This window comes from Lepidochelys kempii, chromosome 10, assembly GCF_965140285.1.
Source record: "Lepidochelys kempii isolate rLepKem1 chromosome 10, rLepKem1.hap1, whole genome shotgun sequence".
NCBI classification, from domain to species: Eukaryota; Metazoa; Chordata; order Testudines; family Cheloniidae; genus Lepidochelys; species Lepidochelys kempii.
In genome coordinates, this window is record NC_136389.1 from 69950824 (window position 1) to 69977065 (window position 26242).

The window sequence follows — 26242 nt, forward strand, 5'->3', positions numbered from 1 at the left end:
TCTTGGTCCCTGCATCCCTGGGTGGCACAGGTCCAAAGACCTGATCCCAAAGGCACAGCCACAGACAGGGGCCGGGGGTGGCTGCAGCCCAAAGAGCGTGACATAAGCTGGGGCAGAGCTTCTCCATGGGCCTATAAACAGGGCTGGGTGGTGCTGTGTATGGTCCTGGCAGAGGAGGCATCATCTGGGCCTTTGGGGCCAGCCGCTCCCTCCAGCGGCTGGGGAAGGGCTGCGTGTTGTGCAATATTGTGACTAGTCCATGCCAGCTCCTCCTCCTGACTCGGCGCCAGCTCCCCCCAACCGGGCAGTGCCTTGTGTCAGGCTGGCTAGTGCCCTATACTTCCTGGCCTTAGGCAAAGGGGAGTTTGTGCCAGGGTAGCAGTGAGGGGAGAAGAGGGTCTGAACCTCCAGTGGCCTGGAGCCTGGGCCCTTTCATTTATCAGATGGGATGCCCCTCGCCCACACCTCAATAGTCTCCCCACCCCACGCACTAGGTGATGGGAGGGAACAGGCCTAGCTGGAGATGCTCCTCCCCTCCAGCTCTCTGTCTTTACGGAGGGGTGACTATTTTCAGGAGGGCTGGGGCTGCCCTGATGGATGTGACTAACCTACTCAGACCTGGAACAAGAGGGCAGTGCCAGACGGAGCTGTCCTGTCCCATACTCGTTGCTGGGAGCTGCTGAGGCCGCCTTCCAGCCATAGGCAGGGAAACATGCACCCACCGTAGCTCTCTCTGCTGAGCTGCTGTACAGCAGGGACAGGAGATTCCTGCCTTTCCTGCCCTTGCCTGCACTCCACAGTCACACAGCACAGCTGTTGTAGTGTTTTTTCTTTACTCTGTATGGAGAAAGGCTCAGGCAGCACCTGCTCCTACAGCGTGGCTTTCCAGAGCCCTGGCTCCCAAGTGCTCCAGACAGTGCCAGGCCCCAGAGGGCTAATGGGCCAAGACATTTGGGGATTCTGCAAATCCAGGCAATGGGCCCCGCTCTGTAAGTGTGGACACAGGGACAGTCCAACTCATTCTCCAGCGCTGCAAGGACCAGTCTGAGCCAGGCTCTGCCTTCCATCAGCACTCTCACAGGTTTGATCTGAAACCCAAAACTATTTAAAATCCGACAAGTTAGTGCCACGCAGCAGCACAAGGTTGGGGGCCTGGTGCTAAGGTGCTGAGCCCCTCGCGTTGCAATGCCAGTCCAACAATAACCACACACAGCTCATCGTATACACGCTGTTCCATAGCACTCTGATCCAAACCAGGGGCTGTGTACAGAAGCCAAGGGAGAAAAGAATAGTTTGTCCAGCTCCTCACAGCTATCAAACCGGCCGGATTAGCTGGGCTGCCAGCAAAAGGCACAAGTTCACCAGGACAGTTTGAGCTGACTTGTGCTGGGTTAATAGTGAAGGGCCTGGGACTACAGCAAGAGGAAGATTTAGCCAAATTGCAGCAGGTGCCCAGATTTCTGCCCTTGGTCTGTCACACTCTAGGGCAGGCTAGGCCAAAAGGCAGTTATCCTCACCCACCTCCTCCATAGGCGTGTTCCCCCTTCCCCTGCACAAAAACCAAGGCTGTGATGAGCCAGGAGCTTCCTATAAAAAGGGGGTTTATTGCAGTAGAAATCACTGTGTTTACAGACGCACCCTCTTATTTACGCTCAACCTTTACAGCCCTGGGGCTGGGGTAGAAGGAGCAGAGACGCCGCTCCACATTCATAGAGAAATTTTACTGGTTTTCAGCCCATCTGTGGGGAGAACCTAGCCCTTCCTTCAACTCACAGGCCCTGCCTGATGACCATCTAGGGACAGACAAACGGTGGCTCCCAGCAGGGACCAGGTTAGCATACACTGGATCCCATGCTAGAGCCCTGGAAACCAGCCACGTCTCCAATCTTACATGCATGTCTAATGCATCGTTTAAACAACAGAAACCTCTGCTGTCAGCAAAAGAACTGGGGGAAGGAGCTGGTCGGCACAGACAACACCAGGCACTGTGACAGCTCAGTAACTAGTCGAGATTGCACAGAGAAGAGGCACAGAACCAGAGGCTGACAACGTTCCCTGAATCCCAGGGGCTTTGGTGTCGGCTGAAGATACAGACATTTGAGATGCTGAGAAACACCAATGGGCAGATACAGATGCCACCCTCTGTACATGCAGCGTGCACCCACTAGCCACTCCAGAACCACATCAGCATCAGTCATGCTTACAAGGAGCATTACCCAATACCACGTCCCTGTGAAGGGGAAGGAAGGAGGGTCTACGGGTCAGGGCAATAGCTTGGGACTCTGGAAACCAGGGGTCAATTCCCTTATCTACCAGACTGTGTGTGACCTTGGGCAAGTGACTTAATGTGTCTGTGTCTCAGTTCCCCCTCTGTAAAGTAGGATTAATAGCACTGCCCCACCTCACAGCAGTCTTGTGAGGTGCTCAGATGTTATGGTGATAGAGACCATAATAAGTACCTAAGACAGATACAAACAGCCACATGCCCAAGTCATTGCTCCTAGATTCCCAGTTGAGAGAGCTGAGATTGGAACAGAGGACTAGGAGACAGCTGGTCCTTCCCACTCATTTGTATTGAGAGGAAGTGGCAGCTCCCCACCAAAGGAACTGGGGGAGGTAAGATCCTCCCAGAAGCAGCAGAAAGATGCTCTGGTATTTTCCAATATTAGGGAGGGGAGGGGAGGGGAAGGGAGTTATTTAGCAGAGTGAAAACTAAGAGAGCCTGTGAGCTTGACAACGGGGCACCGGTGCTGACTGGAGTCTCTGGATGCTATTGTAATATACATAATATTCAGACTACTTGGCTGAGGAATCCTGTCCTCAAGGGAAAGGGTGGAAGCTCAGGGGTGGCACATTTATAGCTAAATTGGACACCATGCTAGTCACTGTATAACAGGGCCCAACCCCCTGGGGATGGACAGTATGGACTCCTAGGTGTTGAATTATAAAGACCCCAGGTTGCACTGGTATATATATGATGGCAGGGGCAGACTCAGCCATTTTCCTGAGGCTCTCAGGTGTGAGGCTGGGGGAATCCATTTGACTCCTCATATAGAGTACATGGCTCTTTTCACAGGGGTAGGAGGGCTTAGTCTAGTGAAGCAGGCTGGGCACCCTGGTCTTTCCAGCTGGCAGCACATGGGGAAGTAACAAACAGGCTCCAGCTCAGAGCGAGTCCGTCCTCTTCCGGGCAAACACAGCCGACATGCTTTTGACAATGCTGCGGATCCCAGTGCCCTTCTTCAATGCCAGCTTGGCCTCGCAGATGCGCTCCGCCAGCCCCTGAAAGACCATGAGTGCCCCATGATAAGCCTCAGCTGCAGAGACCTCATAGAATTCACAGTCCATGGAGAGTGCCAGGAGACGGCCCTCCTCACTGGAGACCGCCCGCTGGTGGTGTAGGTCCCGCTTGTTGCCCACGATGACGATAGGCACCTTCTCCTGGCTTAGAGCCTCCTTGGCTGCCTTGAGGACCTGGACTTTGGGGCGCAGCACATTGAAGCTGGCACGGTCGCAGATGCTGTAGACCAGGACGAAGCCATCTGCCCACTGGACTCGCTTTTCCTTGGCAGAGCTCTCATCCACCCAGTCCTGGGGGAGGAGAGATGGGACAGGAAGATGGGGTGGAGTTTGATAAATGAGTGAGTCTCTGGGGAGGATGTTAGTGTTGACAAAGGTCACACGATCATCCGGCTGGGCTGGAAACTGAAGCTCCTACACTCCCCTCTGAACAACATACAGGCCAACTGCAGCTGGGTAGTGACCTCTGCCGGTCACGTCAACCCCGATCTGGAAACACCAGCTGCAGGAGGAGAGAGACTTTGATCCTGGTCTTGGCCAGCACAGGGGCTGAGCCCCGACCATAAACTAGACTGGTACCCATAACCCAAAGGTAAAGTTTTTACCACCTAACCTCCTATACCCAAACCAAGCCACCTTCGACTCCCAGGAGGGGAGCGGAGGGGCCCTTCCACCAGTTTGGTTCAAGGAGGCTGTGCTTGCAACTAGCAGCAACTTACTGCCCTTCTGTGCAAAGCATCCAGGCTCAAGAGCAGCTGGAGGCTTCTGACTCCATGCTGGCAGAGATGCAGCACACCCTGTCTTTGGACAGGCGGGCAAGGGAAGGGGGTGACAGTCACATCCTCCCCAGGGAGGAACACCCTAGTGGGCAGAAAGAAACAGGGAAGGTGAGGGGGAAATGAGAAGAGCAACAACCTCAATGTAAAAGGAAGGGGAGGAGCGATACCTGGCAGAGCCCACCAAGGCTAGGCCAGAACACTTGGGAAGAGACAAGAGTCAGGCTTGCTATCCTCACCTCGCATCGTGTGGAGCAAAGAGGGCTTTTGGCCATGCTTGCTCTGGCTGCAGGTTATACGAGTTTGGCGTTCTCAGCTTAGGACCTCGCTTGGTGCTCCCTGCCACGTCCACTGAACCAGTATGGCGGGGGGGGGGGGGGAATTCAATCAGGTCCAGCACTGAGCTAGCTGCTGCTTCATCCCCTTTCTTTCCCATCCAGGACTAGTGGAGCAGGGTGGCAAGTTCTGCACTGGTGCTAGCCTGGGAATACAGTCTTTGCTGTCCCAAGGCCTTTACCCTCCAGCTGGAAGCATGAGAGAGGCGCTATCCCTGCAAGCTGCCTACTAGCCACCTGGTTGGCCCAAAGGTTAGTCATGTTGGGGAGAGTCGGAAGTAGGGGTTACAGTCTGGCTGATGCTTCAAGTCCATGGTTTGCCTTTGGGTTTTCTTAGCTAGGAGAATAGTTTTTCCTGGGGGCAAGAATGTGAGACAGCAGCAGCAGAGGCCCCTCACCTGTGAACAGGGGACGTCCCATATGTGGACGAGGATCTCTCTGCCCTCCATTGCCAGGCTGTGGCTGTAGATGGATTCTGCCAAAAGGCACAGAAATCACTGCATGTATAGATCACAGACAACCAGAGAGCCGTGTCCTCTCAATGACAACCCTGCCACGCACTCACTGCCTCCCTGCTGCACACACCCCCTCTCCTCCAGGTGGGAGATCAGACTCCAGGGGGCAAGGACCACGGCCTTTGTGCTGTATGTAAGGCACCAGCCACACCTAGCATGTTGGCATTCAGCCAGAGAGTCTGCCATCCAACAACCCAACCTGTCGGAGTATCTATCTCCCTCTTGTCCTTCAGTCAGTGCACTTGCACCTGCGTCCCCACTAGCTGCTCCACGCAGGAGCTCCTCGCACCTCTACAAGAAACGCTTCTAAATGCACCAACTGGTTCTGATGAGTAGATTTAACCCTTAAGCCTGCAGTTAGCAGGCAAGAACCCTGGAGAGGAAAAGAGATGGCTCAGGAAACAGCCAAATCCCACAGATAGACCCAGTCACACAAATCAGGACTTTTCCAAATTGGTCAATTCACACCCCACAAGGACAAGGGGAAGTTAACACGCAAGCCCCCAGCATGAAACTCACCCATGTCTCCATATTCCCCAATGAATCGCCTGGTAAGGAAACGCACCGTCAAGGCTTCAAAGAAGAGAACAGAAAAAAAAAAAACCTAAGGATTTTAGATGACATTTTTTAGCTCCCTTGCAAACCCGAGTGGAGCGATTACTACCCTGAACCCAGCTCAGCACCAGCCACCAGCCTGGTATGGACAGCCTGCTCTGCAATGAAGCCATCTCTCCATTTCTGTATCCACTAAACTCTCACTGAGCTGCGTGTGAACAATCTCTGTATTTTATTTCACACGTTGCCGAACCAGCAAGTTTGCTAAGAGAGGATGAATAGATCAGGAACTCTCCTGAACCAGCATTTCAATGGACTGAAACTGACTAGGAAGCATTTTCACTTACAGAACATACCCATCAAGGAACTCTCTTGTCTCAGAGGATGCACTCTGCTTTCCCACTTTGAATCACAGCTCTTTGAGATGGAATAGACCAAACAGGTCCCATCTCCACTGTCTTTTGGCTATGGCAGGGTTGTTCCCTACAGCTTATTCTCCAAGCTTTGTCCAGTTCGATTTTAAAAGTCCCTAAGATTTAGCTCACAGTCATATCCCTTCCCTTGGGGGAGCTTTCTCCAGCTCCAAGGATCTCCCAGCTAGGAAGTTTTCCATGTTCTCCCTGCTCTTCCTTTGGTGATTAAAGTTCTTACCTGATTTCCCCACGCTGTTTGCTCCCATAACTAGCATATTCGCTTCCATTTTCAGCGCGGTGGGACTGGACATCTCCATCAAGGGCTGGTGGTCTGGGGTGAAGCTGGCACTTCTGCGCAGAGGGATTCGGAGAACCATTTGTAAATCGATCTCTCTCTCTCTCTCAGCAGAGTCTGTCTGTCTGTCTGCCAGTCCTCTCCACTGTTTGAGGTAGAATGACTCCCCTCTCTTCTTATTCTAGCCCTCACTGAGGGAGTAATCTGCATGGGCCATACCATTCCCAAAACTTGCAGGGGGTGACAGCGGCAGACCTAACCATTCATTGTAAGATTCCCAAGATTAAAAAATCCCAACTTTGATACCAATCAAATCATCCTAAAAGAAAGACCCCAAACCTGACCCTGCAGTAGCAGAGGGCTGGGAGGATCCTGATGGGGCTAAGCAGTGTCTGACCTCAGCAGCTGTTCTCCAAACCATGTCCAATAGTGGATCCTCAGCTGAGCAGGCCGCCAGCTCCTTCCATGCTTTTGGCATGTCATTTGGAAGGACAGTCCATCCATGGTACCTCACCCCGCAGGCATCCCAGGGCTGCATTCCTCCCACTTTGCTCTTACATCCTTGGATGTATTATGGGGCTTCTGGCGAGGAAGGTGGGTATTTCACACACACACACACACCCCATAACTCTGCGAAGACACCTTGTTCTTGACCTGCAGCACCCCCTGCTATTCCAGTGCTTCCCTTCCCACCCCCCGCCGCTCTGCTGATACATCTGTTATGACATGCAGCTCCCCACTCCTGTTCCAGTCTGCCACCAACTCCCCTCACCACACACACACACTTCATTCCTGATTATAACATTCCCAGACCTAGTCTGTCGCACAAGCAGGGACTTCTAATTGTGCCGTTATGTGCAATGACTCTGTGATGTGGACAAACACTCACTAGTTGAGATCACCAAGCTCATTTCACTTGTGACATGAGCACAATTAACCCAGTTGTCCAGAGCGGTCACTCAGCCTGTAACTCCTGTCCATGACCTCTCACCAGGGCCGAGACTGCACCGTATTTTGAATGAGGGGATTTGTACTGGCTGAGCGGAGTCCCAGGCCCCTGTCAGGGATGACATCAAGGAGGTGTCTTTGTGCCAATCTCACCCTCGTCACCCCTCCTCAGACCACAAGGCTGGTTACCTGCTTTGCCCAGCGCTCTCACCATGTCACCTCCACCTCCTTGACTTCCTCCACTGGCTCCCCGTCCTCTACCACACCAACTTCAAGCTTCTTGCACCAACCCTTCAGAGCACTTCACAACTCTGCCCTTCACAGTTGGCATCACATCAGCCCCTGGCCCCTCTGTCCCAGCCATTCCACCTCCTGAGCACCTCTCTTCATACCACCCTCAGCCTGGCACACCCCATCCCAAGGGGGTTCATGCAATAAAAGCCCTCCCTGCACTAAGCCACAAAGACACCGCCATGTAAGCCCTCCCCATCACTCCTGAGAGCCAGAGTGCCTACACCAGATCAGGCAGTGTTTAACGGGCTGGGATAAGGGGTGGTTGGGGAAAGGGGGTGGCTGGGTTGGGGGAACTGATAACCCTGGCTGGAACAGGATGGTGGCAGGGCTTGGTGGGGGTTGGCAGGGCTGGGGAGGGGATGGCAGGGATAGGGGGCTTATGACTCTGGTAGGGGGGTGGCAGGACTGGGGGGGATAACCCTGGTTTTGGAGGGATGGCAGGACTGGGGGGGTCTGATGATGCTGGTTGGGGGTGGCAGGGCTGGGGGGAGTGACAACCTTGATGACCCAGGGGGGTTGCAGGATTGGGATAGGGCTGATGAAACTGGTTAGGCTGGCAGGACTCCTGGGATGATGACCCTGGAGAGGGCTGATTACCCTGGTGGGGGGAGGGGTGTTAGGGCTGGCCAGGGGACTGATGACCCTGGTGGGGGGGTGTGTCAGGACTGGGGGGCTGATGACTCGGGGGGGTAGCAGAGCTGGGGGGCTGTTGACATTGGTTGGGGTGGCAGGGGCTGATGACCCTGGAGAGGGATGGCAGGGCTGGGGAGGGGAGGGCTGATGATGCTGGTTGGGGGTGGCAGGACTGGGGGATGAGGGGTGATCACAGAATACCAGGGTTGGAAGGAACCTCAGGAGCTCATCTAGTCCAACCCCCTGCTCAAAGCAGGACCAATCCCCAATTTCTGCTCCAGATCCCCTAAATGGCCCCCTCAAGGATTGAACTCACAACCCTGGGTTTAGCAGGCTAATGCTCAAACCACTGAGCTATCCCTCCCCCGACCCTAGTGGGGGTGGGGTGGCAAGACTGGGTGGGGGAGGTGATGACCCTGGTGGGGGCGGGGTGGCAGGATTGGGTGGGACGGTGGTATGATGACCCTGGTGGGGGCGGGGTGGCAGGACTGCGGGGGGGTGATGACCCTGGTGGGGGCGGGGTGGCAGGACTGCGGGGGGGGGGGGTGATGATGACCCTGGTGGGGGCGGGGTGGCAGGACTGCGGGGCGGGTGATGACCCTGGTGGGGGCGGGTAGCAGGACTGCGGGGGGGTGATGACCCTGGTGGGGGCGGGGTGGCAGGACTGCGGGGGGGGTGATAATGACCCTGGTGGGGGCGGGGTGGCAGGACTGCGGGGGGGTGATGACCCTGGTGGGGGCGGGTAGCAGGACTGCGGGGCGGGTGATGACCCTGGTGGGGGCGGGTAGCAGGACTGGGGGGGCGGTGATGACCCTGGTGGGGGCGGGGTGGCAGGACTGCGGGGGGGGTGATGACCCTGGTGGGGGCGGGGTGGCAGGACTGGGGGCGGCTGATGACCCTGGAGGGGGGGTGGGGGGCGGCTGATGACGCTGGAGTCTGACGCGGCGGGAGGCGGAGTTGACGCCCCTAGCGGGGGCGGCGCTAACGGGGCGGGACTCGAGCCCCCCCCAGGCCGGGGCGCGCGCCTGACGCCATCCCAGCGCGCCCGGCCCCTCCGCCCGGCCCGGGGCTTCTTAGTGTCCGGCCGGCTCGAGGGGTGAGTGCGGGGGCTGCTGGGCTCAGCGCCGCGGCCCCAACCCGCCCCCGGGGCGCTCAGTGACCCCCCCACCCCCCGGGGCGCCCAGCACCCTAGGGGGCTCAGTGCAGTGCCCTGCGACGGGGGTACACGCCCAGCGTGGTACACACCCACCACCCCTGGGTCCCTTGGCATCCCCCCCCCCCCCACACACACACACAGCCACTGCCCTGGGGTCAGAGTGGTGACCCTCTTCTCCCACCTTGCTCTCCCATCTGGAGGGGCTCAGGGCACCCCTCCTGTCTCCAGCTGGCTCAGTGGGGCAGCAGCTTCCCCCACCCCCCCAAAGCCCCTGGGGAGATTTAAGGGTCTGTGTGTACCTGTGGGAGTGGGGGTTTGCTAGGGCCGCCCGGGTAGTTATGGAGAGCGCTGCTCTCTCTGCTTAGTGGTGGTGCCTAGAGGCCTTGGTAGGTGGCACCAAGAGGCACAGATTACCAGGTCTGCCTGTGCCCCCAGCCTGTCCCCATTTTAATCAGATGAGTGGGGGAAAGGAGTGACCCTCCAGTCGCCAGGGCAGAGTCAAGGTGAAGCAGATGAACTCCAGGGGCCGGAGGCATTGTTCAGGCTGTGCATGGGGAGCTAGAGGAGATTAACAGTGGAGAAATGCAGACCGACTATGGGGATAAAGTCCTGGCTCTGAGGTTGAGCTGGCTGGGGAATAGCCCCTCAAGAAATGCGTGGGAGCCCCAAAACTAAGGAAGTGTGAAACAAGACTGGATAAAGCTCCAGTAAATGTACAGTAGGGCCCAACCCTGCACTGACCCCTGGTAGCTGGATCCTGGATTTTTTCCAGCTCTGCTCTCTGCAGCCCTCAATCAAATCATCAGGAACCTTTCTCCATGGTTGTTCAGAGGCAATTGCTGGCCTGAATCTACACTAACCCACTTCTCTCCTTACAGCATGTGGGCAGGGAGATGGTGCCAGCGCCTGGCTTGGGGCTCTCCTGACTTTGCTGTTGTTGCTGACCATGGGTCTGAAAGCTGAGGCCCAGCCTCGAGCTGAGGAGACTCCCGTCAGAGTGGCCGTGCGCATTCGACCCCTGCTGCCCAAGGAGCTGTTGCATGGACACGAGGCCTGCCTGCATGGGGACCCAGAGACCAACAAGGTGACCCTGGGGCGTAACCGCCATTTCCACTTTGATGCTGTCTTCACTGAATCCTCAAACCAGGAGTCTGTGTATGGCGCCTGTGTGCAGCCGCTTGTCGAGGCCTTCTTTGAAGGCTTCAACGTTACTGTGTTTGCTTATGGCCAGACAGGCTCGGGCAAAACGTACACCATTGGGGAAGCAAGTGTCTGTGAGTATCTGGAGAAGTAGCACCTTCCTAGTCTTGTCCCCCTTGATGCATGTGTGGTAATGGTACCCTCCTCCACTCACTGCCCAGGGCCTGGCTGTGAGCAGGGCAGACAGGACTTCTTGGGCTAGTTTAGTAATAATAGCATGAAAAGATGATGATAGTGCAACGTCAAGGCTGAGAAATGAAGCAGGCAAAAAGTTGAGGAAATTCAAAGGCTCCTCAGCTTGGCCATACTGCCTGTCCTGCACTTGTACCAAGAGAGTACACATCTCTCTCTGGTGCCCCGTGGATAGTGAGCTTTTATGTTTAGCTGCAAAACTAGGCACTGCACATTTTCCTGTGTCTGATGTAATATTCCCATAGGAACCTGACTTAACTTTTGCAAAACTATTCATCCACTGGCTTGGGATCAATACCTGTGTTTGAGCAGCACGTGAAGTATGGTTACCACTTGCTTATCTTGGGAAGGTCAAGCAAGGAGATTGTTTTGTGATTTCCTAAGGGTGCCTTCACCTTTGACTTTCCTGAGCCATGCTTCCTTTATTTCTCAGGGCCCTAAAAATTTACATCAGCATAGCTACATCCCTCGGAGTGTGAAAAATCCACACCCCTCAGAGATGCTGACCTAACCCCCAGTATAGACAGTGCTAGGTTAATGGAAGAGTTCTTCCATCAATCTAGCTACTGCCTCGCAGGGAGGTGGATTAACTACAGCGATGGGAGAACCCCTCCCGCTGCTGTAGCGAGTGTCTATGCTGAAGCACTACAGCTATAGCTGTTTAAGTGTAGACATACCCTAAATCAGTCTTAACAGAGTTTTGCATTTCATTTCATTTCATAGGTTTTTGTTGTTGCACTTTCCTTTTCCCCCTTTTCTTGAGCTTCTGCTGTTCAGTTCCCATAAATGCTTTAATACTGAAGGGTTGGCTGTTTTGGTACATAAGGCCCCTTAAAATATTTACTGCGCATGTGCAGAAAGATAGCTATAAAAATACTAAATTGCTTGTATGTGTTCAAGCTTGGCTTGACTTTTCCTTTTGCAGTTGGGGCTGTCTTCATGCCAAGTTTGAGGCTTACAACTTCAGATGGTTTGGGGATATTGGAGACTCCCCACACACATCAAAGGTCAATGTAAAACTTAATTTAATTTAAAGAAATTCTCAGCCCAGAAGAACATTTTTTTTGATTGGAGAAAGTTCTGAGCAGAGCTGGATTCAAAGGAAATCACATTTCAGCCTCAGCCATAATGTTTGCTACCTACGGATATTATAATTTACTTTTCTCTCCTAAAGAAAGCACTTTACTAGTCCATACATGCAGTACCACTAAGGATATGTCTTCACTGCACAGTTAACCTTGGTTCTTCACTATGTTTAGCCCAACCCCCCAGGACCTTCCACACAGAAAAATCTCTGTCCCAGGTTAAACCTGGGCTAGTTATCCTGGCTAGGGGTGTGGGTTAGAGCCCAGACCTTGCTTTCACTTAGGCTGCAGCCTGTCCATTTTGCAGTGAGGATTCAGGCTAAATCACTCAAGTGTTGATAATCCTCCAGTGCTGTCCCACAATTCCCCCCAAAGGACAAGCAAGTTTTCCTACAATTGACACAACTGGCTGGGAAAGAATCCTAGAACCTCTCAGTACAAAGAACTGTGGGATGTGCCTCCATACACAAGGCCAAGTGCAGAAACAGTGAGGACATGGGCATAATTTGGCTGTGGGAACACTCACACCCAGGCTAAGTTAACTGTGCTGTGAAGACATACCCTAAGATACACCACCTCTGCATGAAGGGCAGCAGTAATGCACCAGTGGGTTGAGGGGAATTTTGGACAAGGACCCTAGGATCTCCTATGAGAAGTGCTCCTTTAGGGGCCTTTAATATGGACCCTCACTGCTGAGCACATGGGATGGTGTAAGGCTGGTCCCTGTGGCATACTGTCCTTACGGCATGAGATGTGCTCTGCTTTGATTGTCCTCTGCTGCACACCACACTGGAGTTGGCTCTCTGGGCATCCACTGCTTCTGGTGATTGTGTGTCTCTCTCGGTGCCAGCTTCCATCAATGAGGATGAGCAGGGCATCATCCCACGTGCCATGGCTGAGACCTTCAAACTCATTGATGAGAATGACCTGATTGACTACACAGTCAGAATCTCCTACTTGGAGGTGTATAAGGAGGAGTTCCAGGACCTGCTGCAAGTGGAAACGGCCAGCAAGGACATCCAGATCCGTGAGGACGACAAGGGCAATATTGGTACTTGTGGCTGCTCTTAGACTCCCCTCCTGGACTGACTCCCATGGCCAGGGCTGGACGTGTGTTCCTGCAAAGCAGTGCACTGTGCTTCTGCCCTGACAAAGAAGCGATTATCTCCATTTCTCTCCCCCAGCCTCTTACTCTGAAACTTATGAATGGTGACCATGGCTGGGACTCAGGTTTTTGGCCACAATAGCATGCAGTTACAGAATACGGGGCATAATATGTGCTCTGACTGGGGCGGGCCCAGCTGTGAGGCTTTATCTAAGGGCTTTTTTTTCTGAACGTGGGTGGAGCAACATCCCTTCCAACATCTTCAGCAGCTCAGCCTTTCAGGTCCCCCGGGGCTGGAAAGTCATTTCACAGGTGGCCATTTAACATGGGGGTGAAAGGAAGTCTCCTGGCACCTGAGATCTCACTCGCTGTCCATGCAGCTGACCTTGGCTAGCAGGCTCTGCTGAATAGTGCAAGGAGAGCTTTTTTATAGCCCCATCTGCACTGGGCTCTCTGAAGCAGCGCAGGGGCCTCACCTTTGAACACTAGCCATGTGCCTAGTAGTTACCTTATGCACAGAAAGTAATGGTGGCCAAACAAACCCACGCTAGCCTTGTGGTAGAGTCTCTGTCTTCTAGGGGCAGCTCTGGATTATGTATTCTCTAAGGAAAGTGGAATATTTGAAGGACATCTGGCATTGCTAGGACAATACTGGATGAGACACTGGCCTTAGTTCAGTACTGCTCTGCTGCCTGATGTCTCTGGTCCATTCCCTCTGAAATTCCTGGGGTCCAGCGGGACCATGTGAAAGTGATGGCAGCAGTCGGCATGGAAGGGGTCTAAAGGGACGCCTTCAGGGTGTCAGTCTCCATTTTCAGCAACACTTGTGATTTGTGGCCCCTCACCTTTCTTAAGCACCGTCGGCTCTGAGAAGCTCAGCCAGGGTGTGCTGTGGAGGCCTCCAAAGGGATTGTATGTGATCGGGACCAACATTTCAGTCCTGGGGCTGTTCCCAAGGGTAGCTAAGCAACCTCATTTTTCTGCTTCACTGTATCTGAGCTACGCCCATTATTTATTTGGTGAGGCTGGGGTGGAAGGGTTTGTCTCCCAAACAAATGAGCCAGCATTGGTTGCTTAAAATATATGCCTATGGCTGAATGCAGGAGCGTGGCCCATGATGAATTAGCTGGGTGCGCAGTCTGGCCCTTTCGAGCAACCCTACAATAACAAACCGGTGTACCCTGCTGACTGGAGGAAAAGCCTTTGGGTAGGAAACAGATTTCCCTTCTGGGAGTTACTCTATATGTGAGTCCCAACTGCCCTTCCACCCCTGCTGAACATCCTAGCTGTCTCTTTGTGTGGCTTTCCCGGGCAGTAAGTGTGAGTATCCATGCCAGCACTGTCACTGCTGTGTTTGTCTCGTTACAGTGTTGTATGGGGTAAAGGAAACCGAAGTGGAGGGGCTGGATGAGGTCCTGAGCCTGCTGGAAATGGGCAACACGGTCAAGCACACGGGAGCCACCCACATCAACACACAGTCGAGCCGTTCGCACACCATCTTCACAGTAACCATGGAGCAGCGGCGCGGTGCTGGCCGACTCACCCGCCTCACCCTCCACGACAGGGCCTCGGTCCCGGCCTCCGGCCAAGTCCTGGCTTCCAAATTCCACTTTGTGGACCTAGCGGGCTCAGAGCGGGTGGTGAAGACTGGAAACACAGGGGAGCGCCTGAAGGAGAGTATCCAGATCAACAGTGGCCTGCTGGCTCTGGGCAATGTGATCAGCGCCTTGGGAGACCCCCGCAGGAAATGCAGCCACATTCCTTACAGGGATTCCAAAATCACCAGGTACCCCATGGTTCCTGGGCCACCCACATCACACTGCTTATCTGGCTGGTGCTCTCTTAGCCCCGTAGCAGGGATAACAGCCTTCTCTACTCCTTCCCAGCGTGCCGAGGGGTTTCGCTGGGGTTTGACCACCCTTGCCCAGTCAGGGTTGGTGGCTGCCACAGTTAAATTTGCCAGGTTGCTTGCCCCTGCTGCTCTCACTTGGAGGCTCTCTGACTGGTTCTGAAGGGGTCAGCTGTCCATCTCTCCAAAAGGCCACAGGTATCCAGGCCTGTCAGTCTATCCTGTAGGTGTGTTTGGCTGGAGGGGTCCCTGAGAAGCAGGGAGCCAAGGATAAGCGTGAAAGTCCAGCTTGTTCCAATGCTGCTTCACTATAAAACATTCGGCGGGTGACCTGTGCTGCTGTGGCTCAGGGCACTGGGAGTGGGGTATGGAGGGTCCCATCTGTTCCTGCCTAGCCGAGACTAGCAGATGCTCCCATCAGATGGCGGTTTGGGGCCTGTGTGAACTAAGGTGGTCTCAGTCTAGTTCCTAGCCTGGACAGGGTCACATAACTGGTTCCCTTGTTACCATGCCCAGCAGAGGTTATTGGAGCCCCTCTCAGCCCCAGAAGGGATGCTGTACTGGAGGCGTTTTCACCAGAGATCGGTATGAGGGACGCTTGCAGTGCTTCAGGCTGTGCTCTCCCTCTCCCGTAGGAACATACAGGAGCTCAGGGCTGTCGTCCTGGCCCCTTTCCCCAGCACTGAGCTGATGAAAAGCGTTTTGTACTCCTGGGTTTACCCTGTCAGAAGGGTGGTGCTGTGAATACCCTGCCAGCCCCTGGCATGTCTGCCGTAGCATGGGCTGCAGCCCCTTGCTCTGATCTGATGTCTTCGCTCTTCTCCTTAGGATCCTGAAAGACTCCCTGGGAGGGAATGCCCAGACTGTCATGATCGCCTGCGTCAGCCCTTCCTCCTCTGACTTCGATGAGAGTCTCAACACGCTGAACTACGCCAGCCGAGCTCAGAACATCAAGAACAAGGCCATGGTGAACTGCCGCAGGGAGACAGAGCATGTAGAGGAGCTGCAGCTTCAAATAAAGAACCTGCAGAGGGCGCTGGAGCAGCGGCATCGCTCGGAGACCCGTATCATAAACCGCTCCGACGCTGCCAAGCGGTGCCCACAAGACCGCACGGCCCGCTTGCTGGCAGAGTGCGCTCACTACAGGACGTGCACGGACGCTGCCTACCAGCTCCTGATGGAACTGCAAGGGGAGGGCAACCTGACCATGGAGCAGATCCTGCGAGTGAAGGAGTGGTTGTGTGCGGTTGAGAGTGAGAGGAGCGAGCTGACCTCTGCCTCTGGACTGGATAGCGGCATTGAGAGCACCTCAGCAGAGGATCGGCGCCCCCAGGCACAAGGCTCAAAGCCGCCACAGACTCAGGTATTGGGGTGTCACCCTTGTTTGGTCACCCTGGGCAGTGAGAAGTGTCAGTCTGGTATCACCTGCCCCAGGCCAGGCTACGCAGGCAGTGATGCTTCGTGCGAGAGCAGAGTGCTGAGAAGCACCTGGGAAGGACAGTAAAGGAAAAGCTGCATTGGCAGTGGGAAAGAAGAGAATGAGATGAGGTTGTCTCTGTGTTAGGCCCTCATTAGAGCCCATCTGTGAGTGGGCGCAGCCTCCTGGGGGTAGAGGGGAGTAGTACTCCCTATGAGAGAAGAAGGATGGGCCAATGGTTAGGGTTAGCCTGGGATTTGGGAGACACAGGTTCAGTTTTGGTTTCCCCTGAATAACTCAGCAGTCCCTGTCCTCCACAGAGGACAAAGTGCTTCTCAGACATCAACTAGGAAAGCTTCCCAATCCCTCTTAGGTGCCTCCCCACTGAAAGGCAGCTGCTGTTGAGGTGGAAAGCAGCATCCACACAGGGAATGTGGCCGAGGAGTGAGGGAGAAGCCTGGATCCTGCTGGCAGATGGTAGCGAGGCCGAACGGTGGCTGGGTTCCAGTGGGATTTTTTTTTTAAATGTGAAATTAAAGTAGCTTCCAATGTAGTTTGGAACGTACCCACCCCTCTGGTGGGGAAAGCGGTTGTAGAACTAGAGAAGTTATTTCAATGGGGCGGGAGGGGGGGTGTGTTGTGGGAGCCCCACTGAGCACAACCTGCAGAGGGAATGGCTAGCACTGCAACTCTTCGCTCCCAGCAGTGTCCCCCATTGCAGCCTGACTTAGTAACGGTCTAAATAACATCTTTCCTCTCGGGCCTGTCACCCCAATCACATGGGGAGACGTGAACAGGTCTTTGTGTCCGACTGGTGAGTGGCACACCGTATAGCAGACATACCTGTTTGTGCCGTGTGTGGGGCGGGGAGGGGGGCACAGTGACGTTTGGGGGGTTACTGATGCCGTCTCTCTTCCCTTCCCTGCGGGCAGGTGAGCACAGAGAAAGTATGTGAGGCAGCCAGAGACGAGCACCTGGCCCAGCTGCAGAGACAGGTGGAGCGTCTGGAGGAGGAGAACCGTGACTTCCTAGCTGCCCTGGAGGATGCCATGGAGCAGTACAAACTGCAGGTACTGCTGGCCTCTGCCCATGCCCAGGGGAATATCTGACCCAGCAGTCCCCTCCCCTTCCTGTTGCCTGCAGCCTGCACCTCTCTGTCCTGGTGGGCAAACCCTCCCTGCACTCTCCTGGTGTCCCTGCAGGCCCTTGCTCCCTTTTCAACCTTCATCGCACTGTTATTCCTCAGAGAATAGGCCCAACTAGGGAGCCTTTAATTTCAGATGCTGCCTGGCCCAGCCTGCCCTGTGCTGTAGATTTTCCCTTCTGGGGTGGGATTTTCCTGTTGGATTTTTAGTGCCTGCCCCCTCCACTCCCCAAACCCAGCCAAATCTCCCTGCCTATCTCATCTCTCCTATTAATCTGCCACTCCTTTTCCGGATGGCACAGAGAGCGGGGGCGGGAAATCAGGGAGAGTGCAGCATGTCCTGTTTGCTACTGTGCTAGCAGCAGGCCTGAGACGTGCGTGGGAAACCCCATCTTCCGTTGTTTTTCAGAGCAACAAGTTGCAGGAGCAGCAGGATGCCATATCTGAGCTACATGTGCGCCTGGAGATGGCGATGCCAGACCTGCAGGTGCCAGAGCTGCTGCAGAACATTCACCTGGTGGAGCTCGCCCAGAGACCTCACACGGCCCCGCTGGATACCACGCGGTCCCATGGCCTCAGCCTGGTCCAGTCCACGCCGTCCCACACGAGCCAGAGCAGAAGAGTCCATTGTGGAAAGGTGGGGGTGTAAGTCATTTCCACGGGTGTTTGCTCTTGGGAAGGGCTGGTTTCTGTTCTGGCTCCCCTGATTGGAGGAGCTGGCCTTTCCCATGTTCAGTCTCTAACTCGGCCCTAGGCGTTGGTGCTGTCCTCCCTGTTGTGAGGCCTTTGCTCAGTTTGGGAAAAAACTGGTTTCAACCAAGTCTGAGCACTTACATATTGCATCCCGAGCCCAGGCTGCAGGTAAAGCCTGGTGTGCTGAGCAGCTGGCTGGGTCCAGGAACTCACCAGCCCTGCTCACAAAGCCACTGAGCTCCACATTGTCTCCCTCTTTATAACTCAGTGCCCCCTCCTGAGCCCTGGGCCTTACGCAGTTTGTTCATCTTTCCGTGCATGACCACCCGCTTTGCCCCAAGCAGCTCAGCAGCAGCCCATCCCACCTGGGGGAGGACCTGGTGGTGCATTGCCAAAGCCGTGCCTGCAGTCTGGAGGCCAAAGACGTGATGCTGATGAGGGAGTGCAGTGAGGACTCTGAGCCATCCTTGGACGAAGAGGGGGAGCAGAAACGGTCCCTGCACCAGCGCAGGTGAGTGGAGGCTGCACACACGGGAACGTCGGCTGGGGCCACTCCTTGAACACCATGTCTGCTTCCCCTGATTAAGGACTTGTCCAATCGCCAGCCAGAGACTCCTGCACCAGGAATTGGGCTGGCTCTAAATGAGCCACCTCGGAGCCCTTAGCCAGGCGTGTGCCATGTCCCCTAAGTCCGAGAGGTACTTGTAGAACTACAGAAGCCAAACCGGAAGAGTCAGGAAAAGTGAGTGTGTTTGTAATGGCTGAATTGCAGATTAGCATCTAACTGCTCAGCAAGGCTAGTGCTGGCAGAGGCCTGATGGCCCCAGAGACTGAGCCCACCCTGCACAGCACAGGCAGGGGCATTTCAAGCTTCCTCCTCCTGTATCGCTGCCCTGATTTGGAGGGGCCATTTTTAGAGTTGAGAGGTGAGCTCCATCTCTGGGGCCATTCAGCCCTTGGCCAACTGCTGGCTTGGAGGATGTGAGCACCTGTCCACTGGAAAATGGCCTGAGATGGATTTGAGTCTGCTGCTTCATTCCTGATTCCAGCCCCTCTGAAACCCATTCCCGCAGAGCATTGGTTTGCCTGATAGGCCAAGGGCAGTCTCATCCCTCTCTGTTGGGCTAGTGCCATGTGGCAGGCTTGGAGCAGGTTCCTTCTTCCCTCAGTTGTAGCGGAGCCTGCACCCAGCTAAACTGATTTGCTGCTGTTCTAGAAATGGGATCCGAAGCTGGATCAAGAAGGACGTTTCCAGCAAGGTGTGTGAGGAGCAGAGCAGAGGCAACTCATTGCCCATGCAGGAGGAGCCCCCGGAACTGGCCAAAGGTGAGTGGAGACTAGGGGGGATCTTCTGAAGGTTCGTGATGCCCTCAGTCCCTATTGGCAGTGGTGAGGAGCCCAGCCATGTGCTCTGCTCTGGAAAAAAAAGGTGGTGCAGGGGCATCCAGACTGCCCAACCTAGGCCAGACTAATGCAGAACGGAGCAGATTGTGGCCCGGCCGCTTTTCTCAAGATGGAGCATTGCATGCTGGGATCTGTAGACTGAGGGTTGTAGTGGTGGTATTAAAGATGAGGGCAACCATGGACTGCGTTCCGCCTGATCTGGGCCACAGCATTATTGGCTTGTTCGCTCTCCACCTTGCTTTTGGGACGGCAGCTTCCTGGGCGAGGATCTGAAGCAGGCTCGCTCTCTGTGTTACAGAGGCCTGCGGGAGAAGGGAGCAGGCTGGTCCCAGGGAAGGTCTTTCAGGGAAGGACTCAGAGCGGCGGCTGATGCAAGCCCAGCAGAAGATCCGGGAGCTTGCAATAAACATTCGCATGAAGGAGGAGCTGATCGCGGAGCTCATCAAGACAGGTGCAGAGCTACTGGAGTGGTGATGTTCCTACCAAGGAGGCTTTGGGGCTTTTGGGCTTACACCTATGGGAGGAGGTGCTGGATCTCTGCCTGTCTTCTCTCCTGGTGGGACATTGTTCCCTCTGTTCCTCCAACTCTGCATCCCTCCCTGTGCGCCTTCCCCATTAGGCCAGGTTCGCAGTGCGCTGAGTGACCTTCCCCGCCACACTTGTTACCACAAGCATAGCCCCACTCCCTGGATCTGGGCTACGCTCTCCTGCATCTTGGGGGGCTTGCTCTTACTGCTAGCAAGGGGACTCTCCCTCCTCAGCAGGGAAGTGGGCCCTGTGCCCAGCTGCTTGCCTGGCCTCAGAAAATACTGATTAAACCCTTGCATGCAGTATGAGACAGTCCCCCCCTCAGCCATCTCTCTCCCCCTCTATCCACTCTAGTGCTGCTTCTGCCACCACCTACTGGTTGAGATCCGTCTTCTTGGCTTCTCCTCTGGCTCTCTCAGGGTCTCTCATTGGAGGAGCTGAGGGAAGGAAGGGTGCTGACTGGAAGAAGGGGAGGAGTCACAGCATCCAGCCCCATCTCAAGCCAGAGCAGGGATTGCTGGAGATCAGACCAGCAGGGCTGGTGGCCTACGTAGTATGCTGCAGTGGGGCTTCCTGCAGGATGAGCCAAGAGAACGTTGGGGCAAGGTGGGAAATCTGATCCCCAGAAAAGGGAAGTGACTCCTTGCCTGTGCACCTGTGCAACAGGCCCGGGACAGCCCCAGCTCGTGCCCTGCGGAGGTTATTCTAGCACAGCCCAGTATCCTGATGCCACAACTGCTGCTCTTGAGGGGCTGGCGAATGCCTGAAGCTGCCAGGTCCATTCAGTCCCTTGGCGTTGCTGTCCTTCCAGCTGTGCCTCCTGGAAGGGAGAGGGGTGGGAGGGTGCAGAGCAGTTGGCAACAGTGTGGATTTCCTGGTGCTTTCAGGCAAGGATGCCCAGGCCATGAACAGACAGTACTGCCAGAAGATCTTTGAGCTGGAGCAGGAGGCGGAACAGGTGCGAGCAGAGCTGAGCAGTGGCCAGAAGCAGCTGCAGGAACTGGAGGGGAAGGAGCCCCAGGACGCTGGAGAGAAATGCAAACTGCAGGAATATCGCACGAGGGTTGCAGCAGCCCAGAGCAAGGCACGGGTCAGTGTGAGCGCGGGGTCCTCACCTCTCTGCCCCAGCTGGGAGGAGTTGAAGCGCTTGCAGGTTGAGCACAGCTTGCTTGCCCCCAGGCTGTGGCTCCTGTGTCTGAGGGGTTGTCGAAGGAATAGGGTTGGGGGCTCGCTCTCTCTCCAAAGGCTATCAGGGATTCTCCGAAGGGCAGGGTGGTGTCCACTTTCCTGGCCTCGAGTCTGAGAGCAGCTGTCCCGTGGCAGGTGCTGCGAGAGAAGAAGCAAGCGACGGAGAGGCTGGTGTCGCTGTCTGCCCAGAGCGAGAAGCGGGTGCGGGAGCTGGAAAGGAACATCCAGCTGATGCGGCGGCAGCAGGGGCAGCTGCAGAGGCGCCTGCGTGAGGAGACGGAGCAGAAACGCCGCCTGGAGACGGAGATGCACAAACGGCAGCACCGAGTCAAGGTAAGAGCGAGACCCCTGGGGGCCAGCCAAGGGCAGAGGGTAGCTCTGGTGTGTGTCCGTGTGTCCTCATCTGCAGCAGGTTGCGGAGGGAAGCCTGTACTGCCTTTTCTGCAGTAACAGCTTGGCCCAATGAGTTGAGCTTGAGGCTGTGAGGGCTCCAGCCCTGTCTGTCAGTCTGAGCTCCTTGGCTCGGGATCAACCTGTTCTCCCCCCACTGCACCCCCAAACTAACGGCTGCTCCCCCCACGCAGGAGCTGGAACTGAAACATGAGCAGCATCAGAAGATCCTGCGCATCAAGACTGAGGAGATTGCAGCTTTCCAGAGGAAACGGAGGAGCGGCAGCAATGGGTCTGTGATCAGCCTGGAGCAGCAGCAGGTACATAGCAGTGACCTGCCTGTTCCAATGCGGGGGGCACCTAGGGGAGTCCTGCACCAGATTGGTAATGTCAGCAAAGGTGTCTGGCCCCCATGTCCTCATTAGCAGCTGTCACTGGAATCTCCCCCAGGCAGGACAGACTGAGCTTGACCCACACCCCTAACATTCACTGTATCCTCCTTCCCCAGGGGGCAAAGCTCACATGCAGCCTCTGCTCTGGGCCCCACATATTCTTGGGACCTGAAGTGCACTGACCTGTCCTTGCCAGGACCCTCCTGAGCCCCAGTAATCCCAAATGGCTGGGGCATGGAGCAGCTGTGGTGAAGCCTTCTCTGTTGGCTGGATGACAGGAGGGCCGGCCCAGTGCTTAGGACACTAACCTGTTACTCAGGAGACCTGGGTTCTGTTCTCTATTCTGCTACGGACTTCCTGTGTGCCCTTGGGCAAATCACAGCCTATGCGTGCCTCAGTTCCTCCTCTGTACACTGGGGATAAGAGCACTGCCCTAGCTCAGAGGGGTGTGTGAGGATAAATCCATTAAGGGGTGAAGCATTCAGATCTGCAGTGATGGGGCCAGAGAAGTAGCTAGTAGAAGCCTCTGCCCCCCAGACCTAACCTCCCTCCTATCGGTGACCACATCCTTCCCCCATCCCCTACCTCTCTTCCTTTCTTTCCATCAGAAAATCGAGGAGCAGAAGAAGTGGCTGGACCTGGAAATGGACAAAGTCCTTGAGCAGCGTCGTGCCCTGGACGAGCTGGAGGATGAGCTGAGGAAACGGGAAGCCATAGTGGCCAAAAAGGAAGCGCTGCTGCAGGAGAAGAACGGCCTGGAGAAGAAGAGACGCCGGTCCAGCCAGGTGGGATGCAGAAGGTCCCTCGGACACAGCTGCTCCTGCTGGGGAATGGGGAGGGGGAGAGTGCTTGCCCTACGCTTGCAGGAGTGAGGTGCTTTGGCGGGGCTGGGGATGTGGTCTGGACTGAGGCAGCATCAGCAGGGTTTGGGGTAGGGAGTAGTGCCCACGCTGTGTGACTTCTGCTGGCTCTCTGCCTTCTCTTGACCTTTAATCTGAGCCACATCAGCCTCTCCATTAAACTCCTGCCTTGGAATCTCCCTCGCTGTGGCTTGGGGGATGGTTTGGTTTAATTGCCCTTGGCTTGCGTGGGTGTTGTGGAGGGCAGTTGCAGGGCTGGGTTTCCCTTGGGGAGGTGCTCAGGTGAGGTCTTGTTTCTCCTGCTGCTCCAGGCCTTGACGGATGACATCGTGCGTGTGTCCAGCCGCCTGGAACTCCTGGAAAAGGAGCTGACGGAGAAAAACGGACAGCTCCGTCATGGCAGCGCCCACGATCAGCAGCAGATCCGGCAGGAGATCAATAGCTTGCGCCAGGAGAAGGACCAGCTGCTCAAACAAAGGCTGGAGATAGACAACAAGCTGCGCCAGGGCACCCTGCTATCCCCGGAGGTAACCAGCTGCCTTTTGGGCCCACCCCACAGCTCGTGTAGATAGTGAGAGGATGTCTAGGAAAGGGCTGTGTGCTAACCTTTCGCGCCTAGCCTCAGAGCTACGCTGGTCACATGGAAGAAGACTGTGATGGGCCTGATTTTGCACATTACAGTCAATCCAAATCTAGCACAGTTGAGTACAGTTGTCAGCCTTGGAAGAGGCCTGAGGCTGGACATATCCGTTTTGGGAGGCCCGTGTCTGTAGTAAGGTGCATTGGCAGAGCTCTGTGTGTGTCAGATACGAGTGGAATAAGAGGGGGGGCTCAAGAGTGAGGGGCCCCGGCAGGGCTGAAGCCTGGGTGTAGCTTGCAGATCACCTACCTGACTGCTCTGGGTGGATTCCGTTCCCCCTCATTCTAACCCAGGAGTAACTGCAGCTCCCTTCCTCCCCCCGGGGCGGCAGGAGGAGCGGATCCTGTTCCAGCTGGACGAGGCTATTGAGGCTCTGGATGCTGCGATCGAGTACAAGAACGAGTCAATCACATGCAGACAGCGGGTCCTGCGGGCCTCGGCCAGCCTGCTGTCCCAGTGCGAGATGAACCTCATGGCCAAGCTCAGTTACCTCTCCTCCTCCGAGACCCGAGCTCTGCTCTGCAAGTACTTTGATAAGGTAGGGTCCAGATAGGTGCCCTGCCCCAGCCCTCTGCTCAGCTTGGGACCGTGGTGTCTAATCAAATGGCACTTCCCTCCTGCACTGTGCGGTACCTTTGCCCAGGAGTCCTGGTCCTTTGCTGGCTTTCTACTGTGAGGGGGCAGCCCCCCGCTATTCCTTTTGTAGCCTGGTTTCTGTGTGACACACAAGCCCCCAGTGTTGCAAACACCCTGACTGGGGTGGAAGTGCTGGGTACCCCAGCTGGGCTCTGCTCTAGCTGGCCCCCTGACATTGCTCTCAGATGCTGCATGGCTCCCCCCATGGCACTGAGGCAGCTGTGGCCCTTTGAAAGTGCTGGCGTCTACTGAAGACCAAGCCCTTTTTGCTCCTTAGCAAGAAACTAACTTGATCAGCGGGGAAGAGCGAAGCTTCCGAGCCTTGGTGAGGGTTTGACATGGGGCCTGCTCTTGGGCCCGGGGCAGGTGGTGACCCTGCGAGAGGATCAGCACAGGCAGCACATTGCTTTCTCCGAGCTGGAAATGCAGCTGGAGGAGCAACAGCAGCAGGTGTACTGGCTGGAGGTGGCCGTGGAGCGCCAGCACCTGGAGATGGACCGCCAGCTCACCCTGCAACAGAAGGAGCACGAGCAGAACATCCAGTTCCTGCTCCAGCAGAGCCAAGGTAACGCCCCTGCCTCCCTATGCCCCTGGAGGTGGACCCTGTTCTTCCGTCAAGCCAAGTGGGCTCCTTGATACCCCTGCCTCAGTTAACCCTTCCATGATGGAGTTCTGTGGCCCAACAGCTCCTCTGCTTCATGAACCCTTTGCAGGGCAACTACAGCGCAGTGTCTAAGCTCCACCACCTGGAATAACACTCCTTCTCTTTGTAGAGCACATGGGTGAGGGGCTGGCCAGCAGCAAGCTACAGTTTGAGGGAAGAATCCAAGTGCTGGAAAAAGAATTGAGCCGCTACGTGTGGGCAAACCAGGTGCTGAACCAGAGGCTGAGTAATCTGAGCCACCCAGGACAGAGCAAAGGTGAGGAAACCCCTGCTGGTCAGGGTAGGGAGTGCCGCTTGAGTTTTACCCCCGAGGCATGCTTTCATTTGCCTGCACGTGACCAGGTGCAAACTCCCATTTCTATAGCAGCAAGAGTTTGAAGGGCAGGGCAGAGCCTATGTCGGGGCAGTTGCCTCTGGATTATTATCCATGCCCACTCTTTCGGTGCAGAGGGGATGGAGCCCTTCAGCAATCTCTTGCTGTAACTTGCACGCACTTGAGTTTCCCTGACTTATCTAAGGGTCTCTCCAAAGAACCACTTCTCTAACAACCTGTCTTCTCCAGCAGGAGCGGACAGAAGCATGCTTGGAGCTGGGGACAGACCACCTGCTGTACTTGGGACCTGTGAAGAATTGGGCACTGGTATTGTGGAACAGCAGGTGCAGGTGGCTGTCACTGAAGGAAGCCATAAGTGCAGGGATGAGAATAGGGAATTGGTGCATGCACCTTTACCATCCACATGGAGGCGCTCTTCACTACCCAGTGACAACCCTTTGGGCCCAGAGGGGATTCAGCAGAGAGAGGCAGAGTACCTGCTGAGACTTGGGCAGCCCCAGGACATGGTTCTGCCATGGAACCTGGCTCCTCTGCCCAAACCCTGGAGGGAGCTGCGCAGAGCAAGCCTCAATGTTGCTCCAATGCCCTCCCATCCAGGAATGATTGATGTCAGGAGAAACCCAGTCTAGACTCAAGCTTTGAACCCTAACTAACTGTGCACAGCGCTGGGAGGAGCAATCACTGCCACAGGTAGCTAGTAAATACCCTCCTGCTCTGCCTTTTGGCCAAGGCAGCTTGGCTACAAACATACTGCATTTCATTAAGGACTGGGCTGGGACATTTTCACCACAAGGAAAAATTGCTAAAAAGGCAGCTGAGGGGAGGTGTAGTCAGTTCCACTTTGGTGTCCCAGCCCAGTTGTGTTAGCTGGGCAGTCCCCCCCCCCGCCCCAGCAGCTTCCCTGGGCAGAGCTCTGGTCAGCCTCTACCACTATGGACTTATGTTTACAGTTCTGGAGCCTGCCTGCTGGCATCTCCCTCAGGGAAAGCCTCTATTGGCTGCAGCAGGGGGAGCTGCTTTCTGACATTAGCACTACGTGTAGGGGGACTTGTAAATATCTTTGTAGTAACTTTTTTACATTTCTGCTGTAACTTTCTAATAAAGCAGCCTGAGTTTTATTAAATCACTTGTGTCACAGCCTCCTACACTCTCTCAACCCCTGAGGGTGAGGCACTGGCTTGGGAACACGGAACCTCTCAACTGGCTATGGTCAGGCAACGCATCTGTGTGCTATGTCTTAGCCAGAACCTGACCCTTATGACCAGACTTAACCTTTTTTTCTTGTATTGCCTGTTGGTAGC

At 55.4% G+C, this 26242-nt stretch overlaps 2 protein-coding genes across 5 annotated transcripts; one reads left to right on the forward strand and one right to left on the reverse strand.

Moving 5' to 3' along the window:
- Window positions 1-1614: 1614 nt before the first annotated feature.
- On the reverse strand, window positions 1615-6327 carry LOC140917957 (ras-related and estrogen-regulated growth inhibitor-like protein). Its single transcript, XM_073361485.1, has 4 exons — window positions 6133-6327; window positions 5446-5499; window positions 4810-4886; window positions 1615-3591 (listed from the first exon to the last, which is right to left on the reverse strand). Exons 1-4 carry the CDS (start codon window positions 6269-6271, stop codon window positions 3166-3168), a joined length of 696 nt encoding a protein of 231 aa, XP_073217586.1. The 5' UTR covers window positions 6272-6327; the 3' UTR covers window positions 1615-3165.
- A 2728-nt stretch (window positions 6328-9055) lies between these two features.
- Window positions 9056-26064, forward strand: KIF7 (kinesin family member 7). 4 transcript variants are annotated; one of them, XM_073304135.2, is made up of 19 exons: window positions 9056-9160; window positions 10099-10494; window positions 12548-12748; window positions 14171-14588; window positions 15480-16014; window positions 17001-17138; window positions 17622-17849; window positions 18250-18416; window positions 19122-19231; window positions 19608-19760; window positions 20725-20927; window positions 21161-21358; window positions 21610-21735; window positions 22416-22592; window positions 22979-23194; window positions 23639-23845; window positions 24310-24508; window positions 24717-24863; window positions 25170-26064. In XM_073304135.2, the coding sequence occupies exons 2-19, from the start codon at window positions 10167-10169 to the stop codon at window positions 25568-25570; spliced, it is 4152 nt and encodes a 1383-aa protein (XP_073160236.1). In that variant the 5' UTR covers window positions 9056-9160; window positions 10099-10166; the 3' UTR covers window positions 25571-26064. The 4 variants fall into 4 exon arrangements, with proteins under 4 accessions (XP_073160236.1, XP_073160237.1, XP_073160239.1 ...); XM_073304136.2 differs by having other exon boundaries at window positions 25173-26064; XM_073304138.2 differs by lacking the exons at window positions 24717-24863; window positions 25170-26064 and having other exon boundaries at window positions 24221-24378.
- Window positions 26065-26242: the final 178 nt, after the last annotated feature.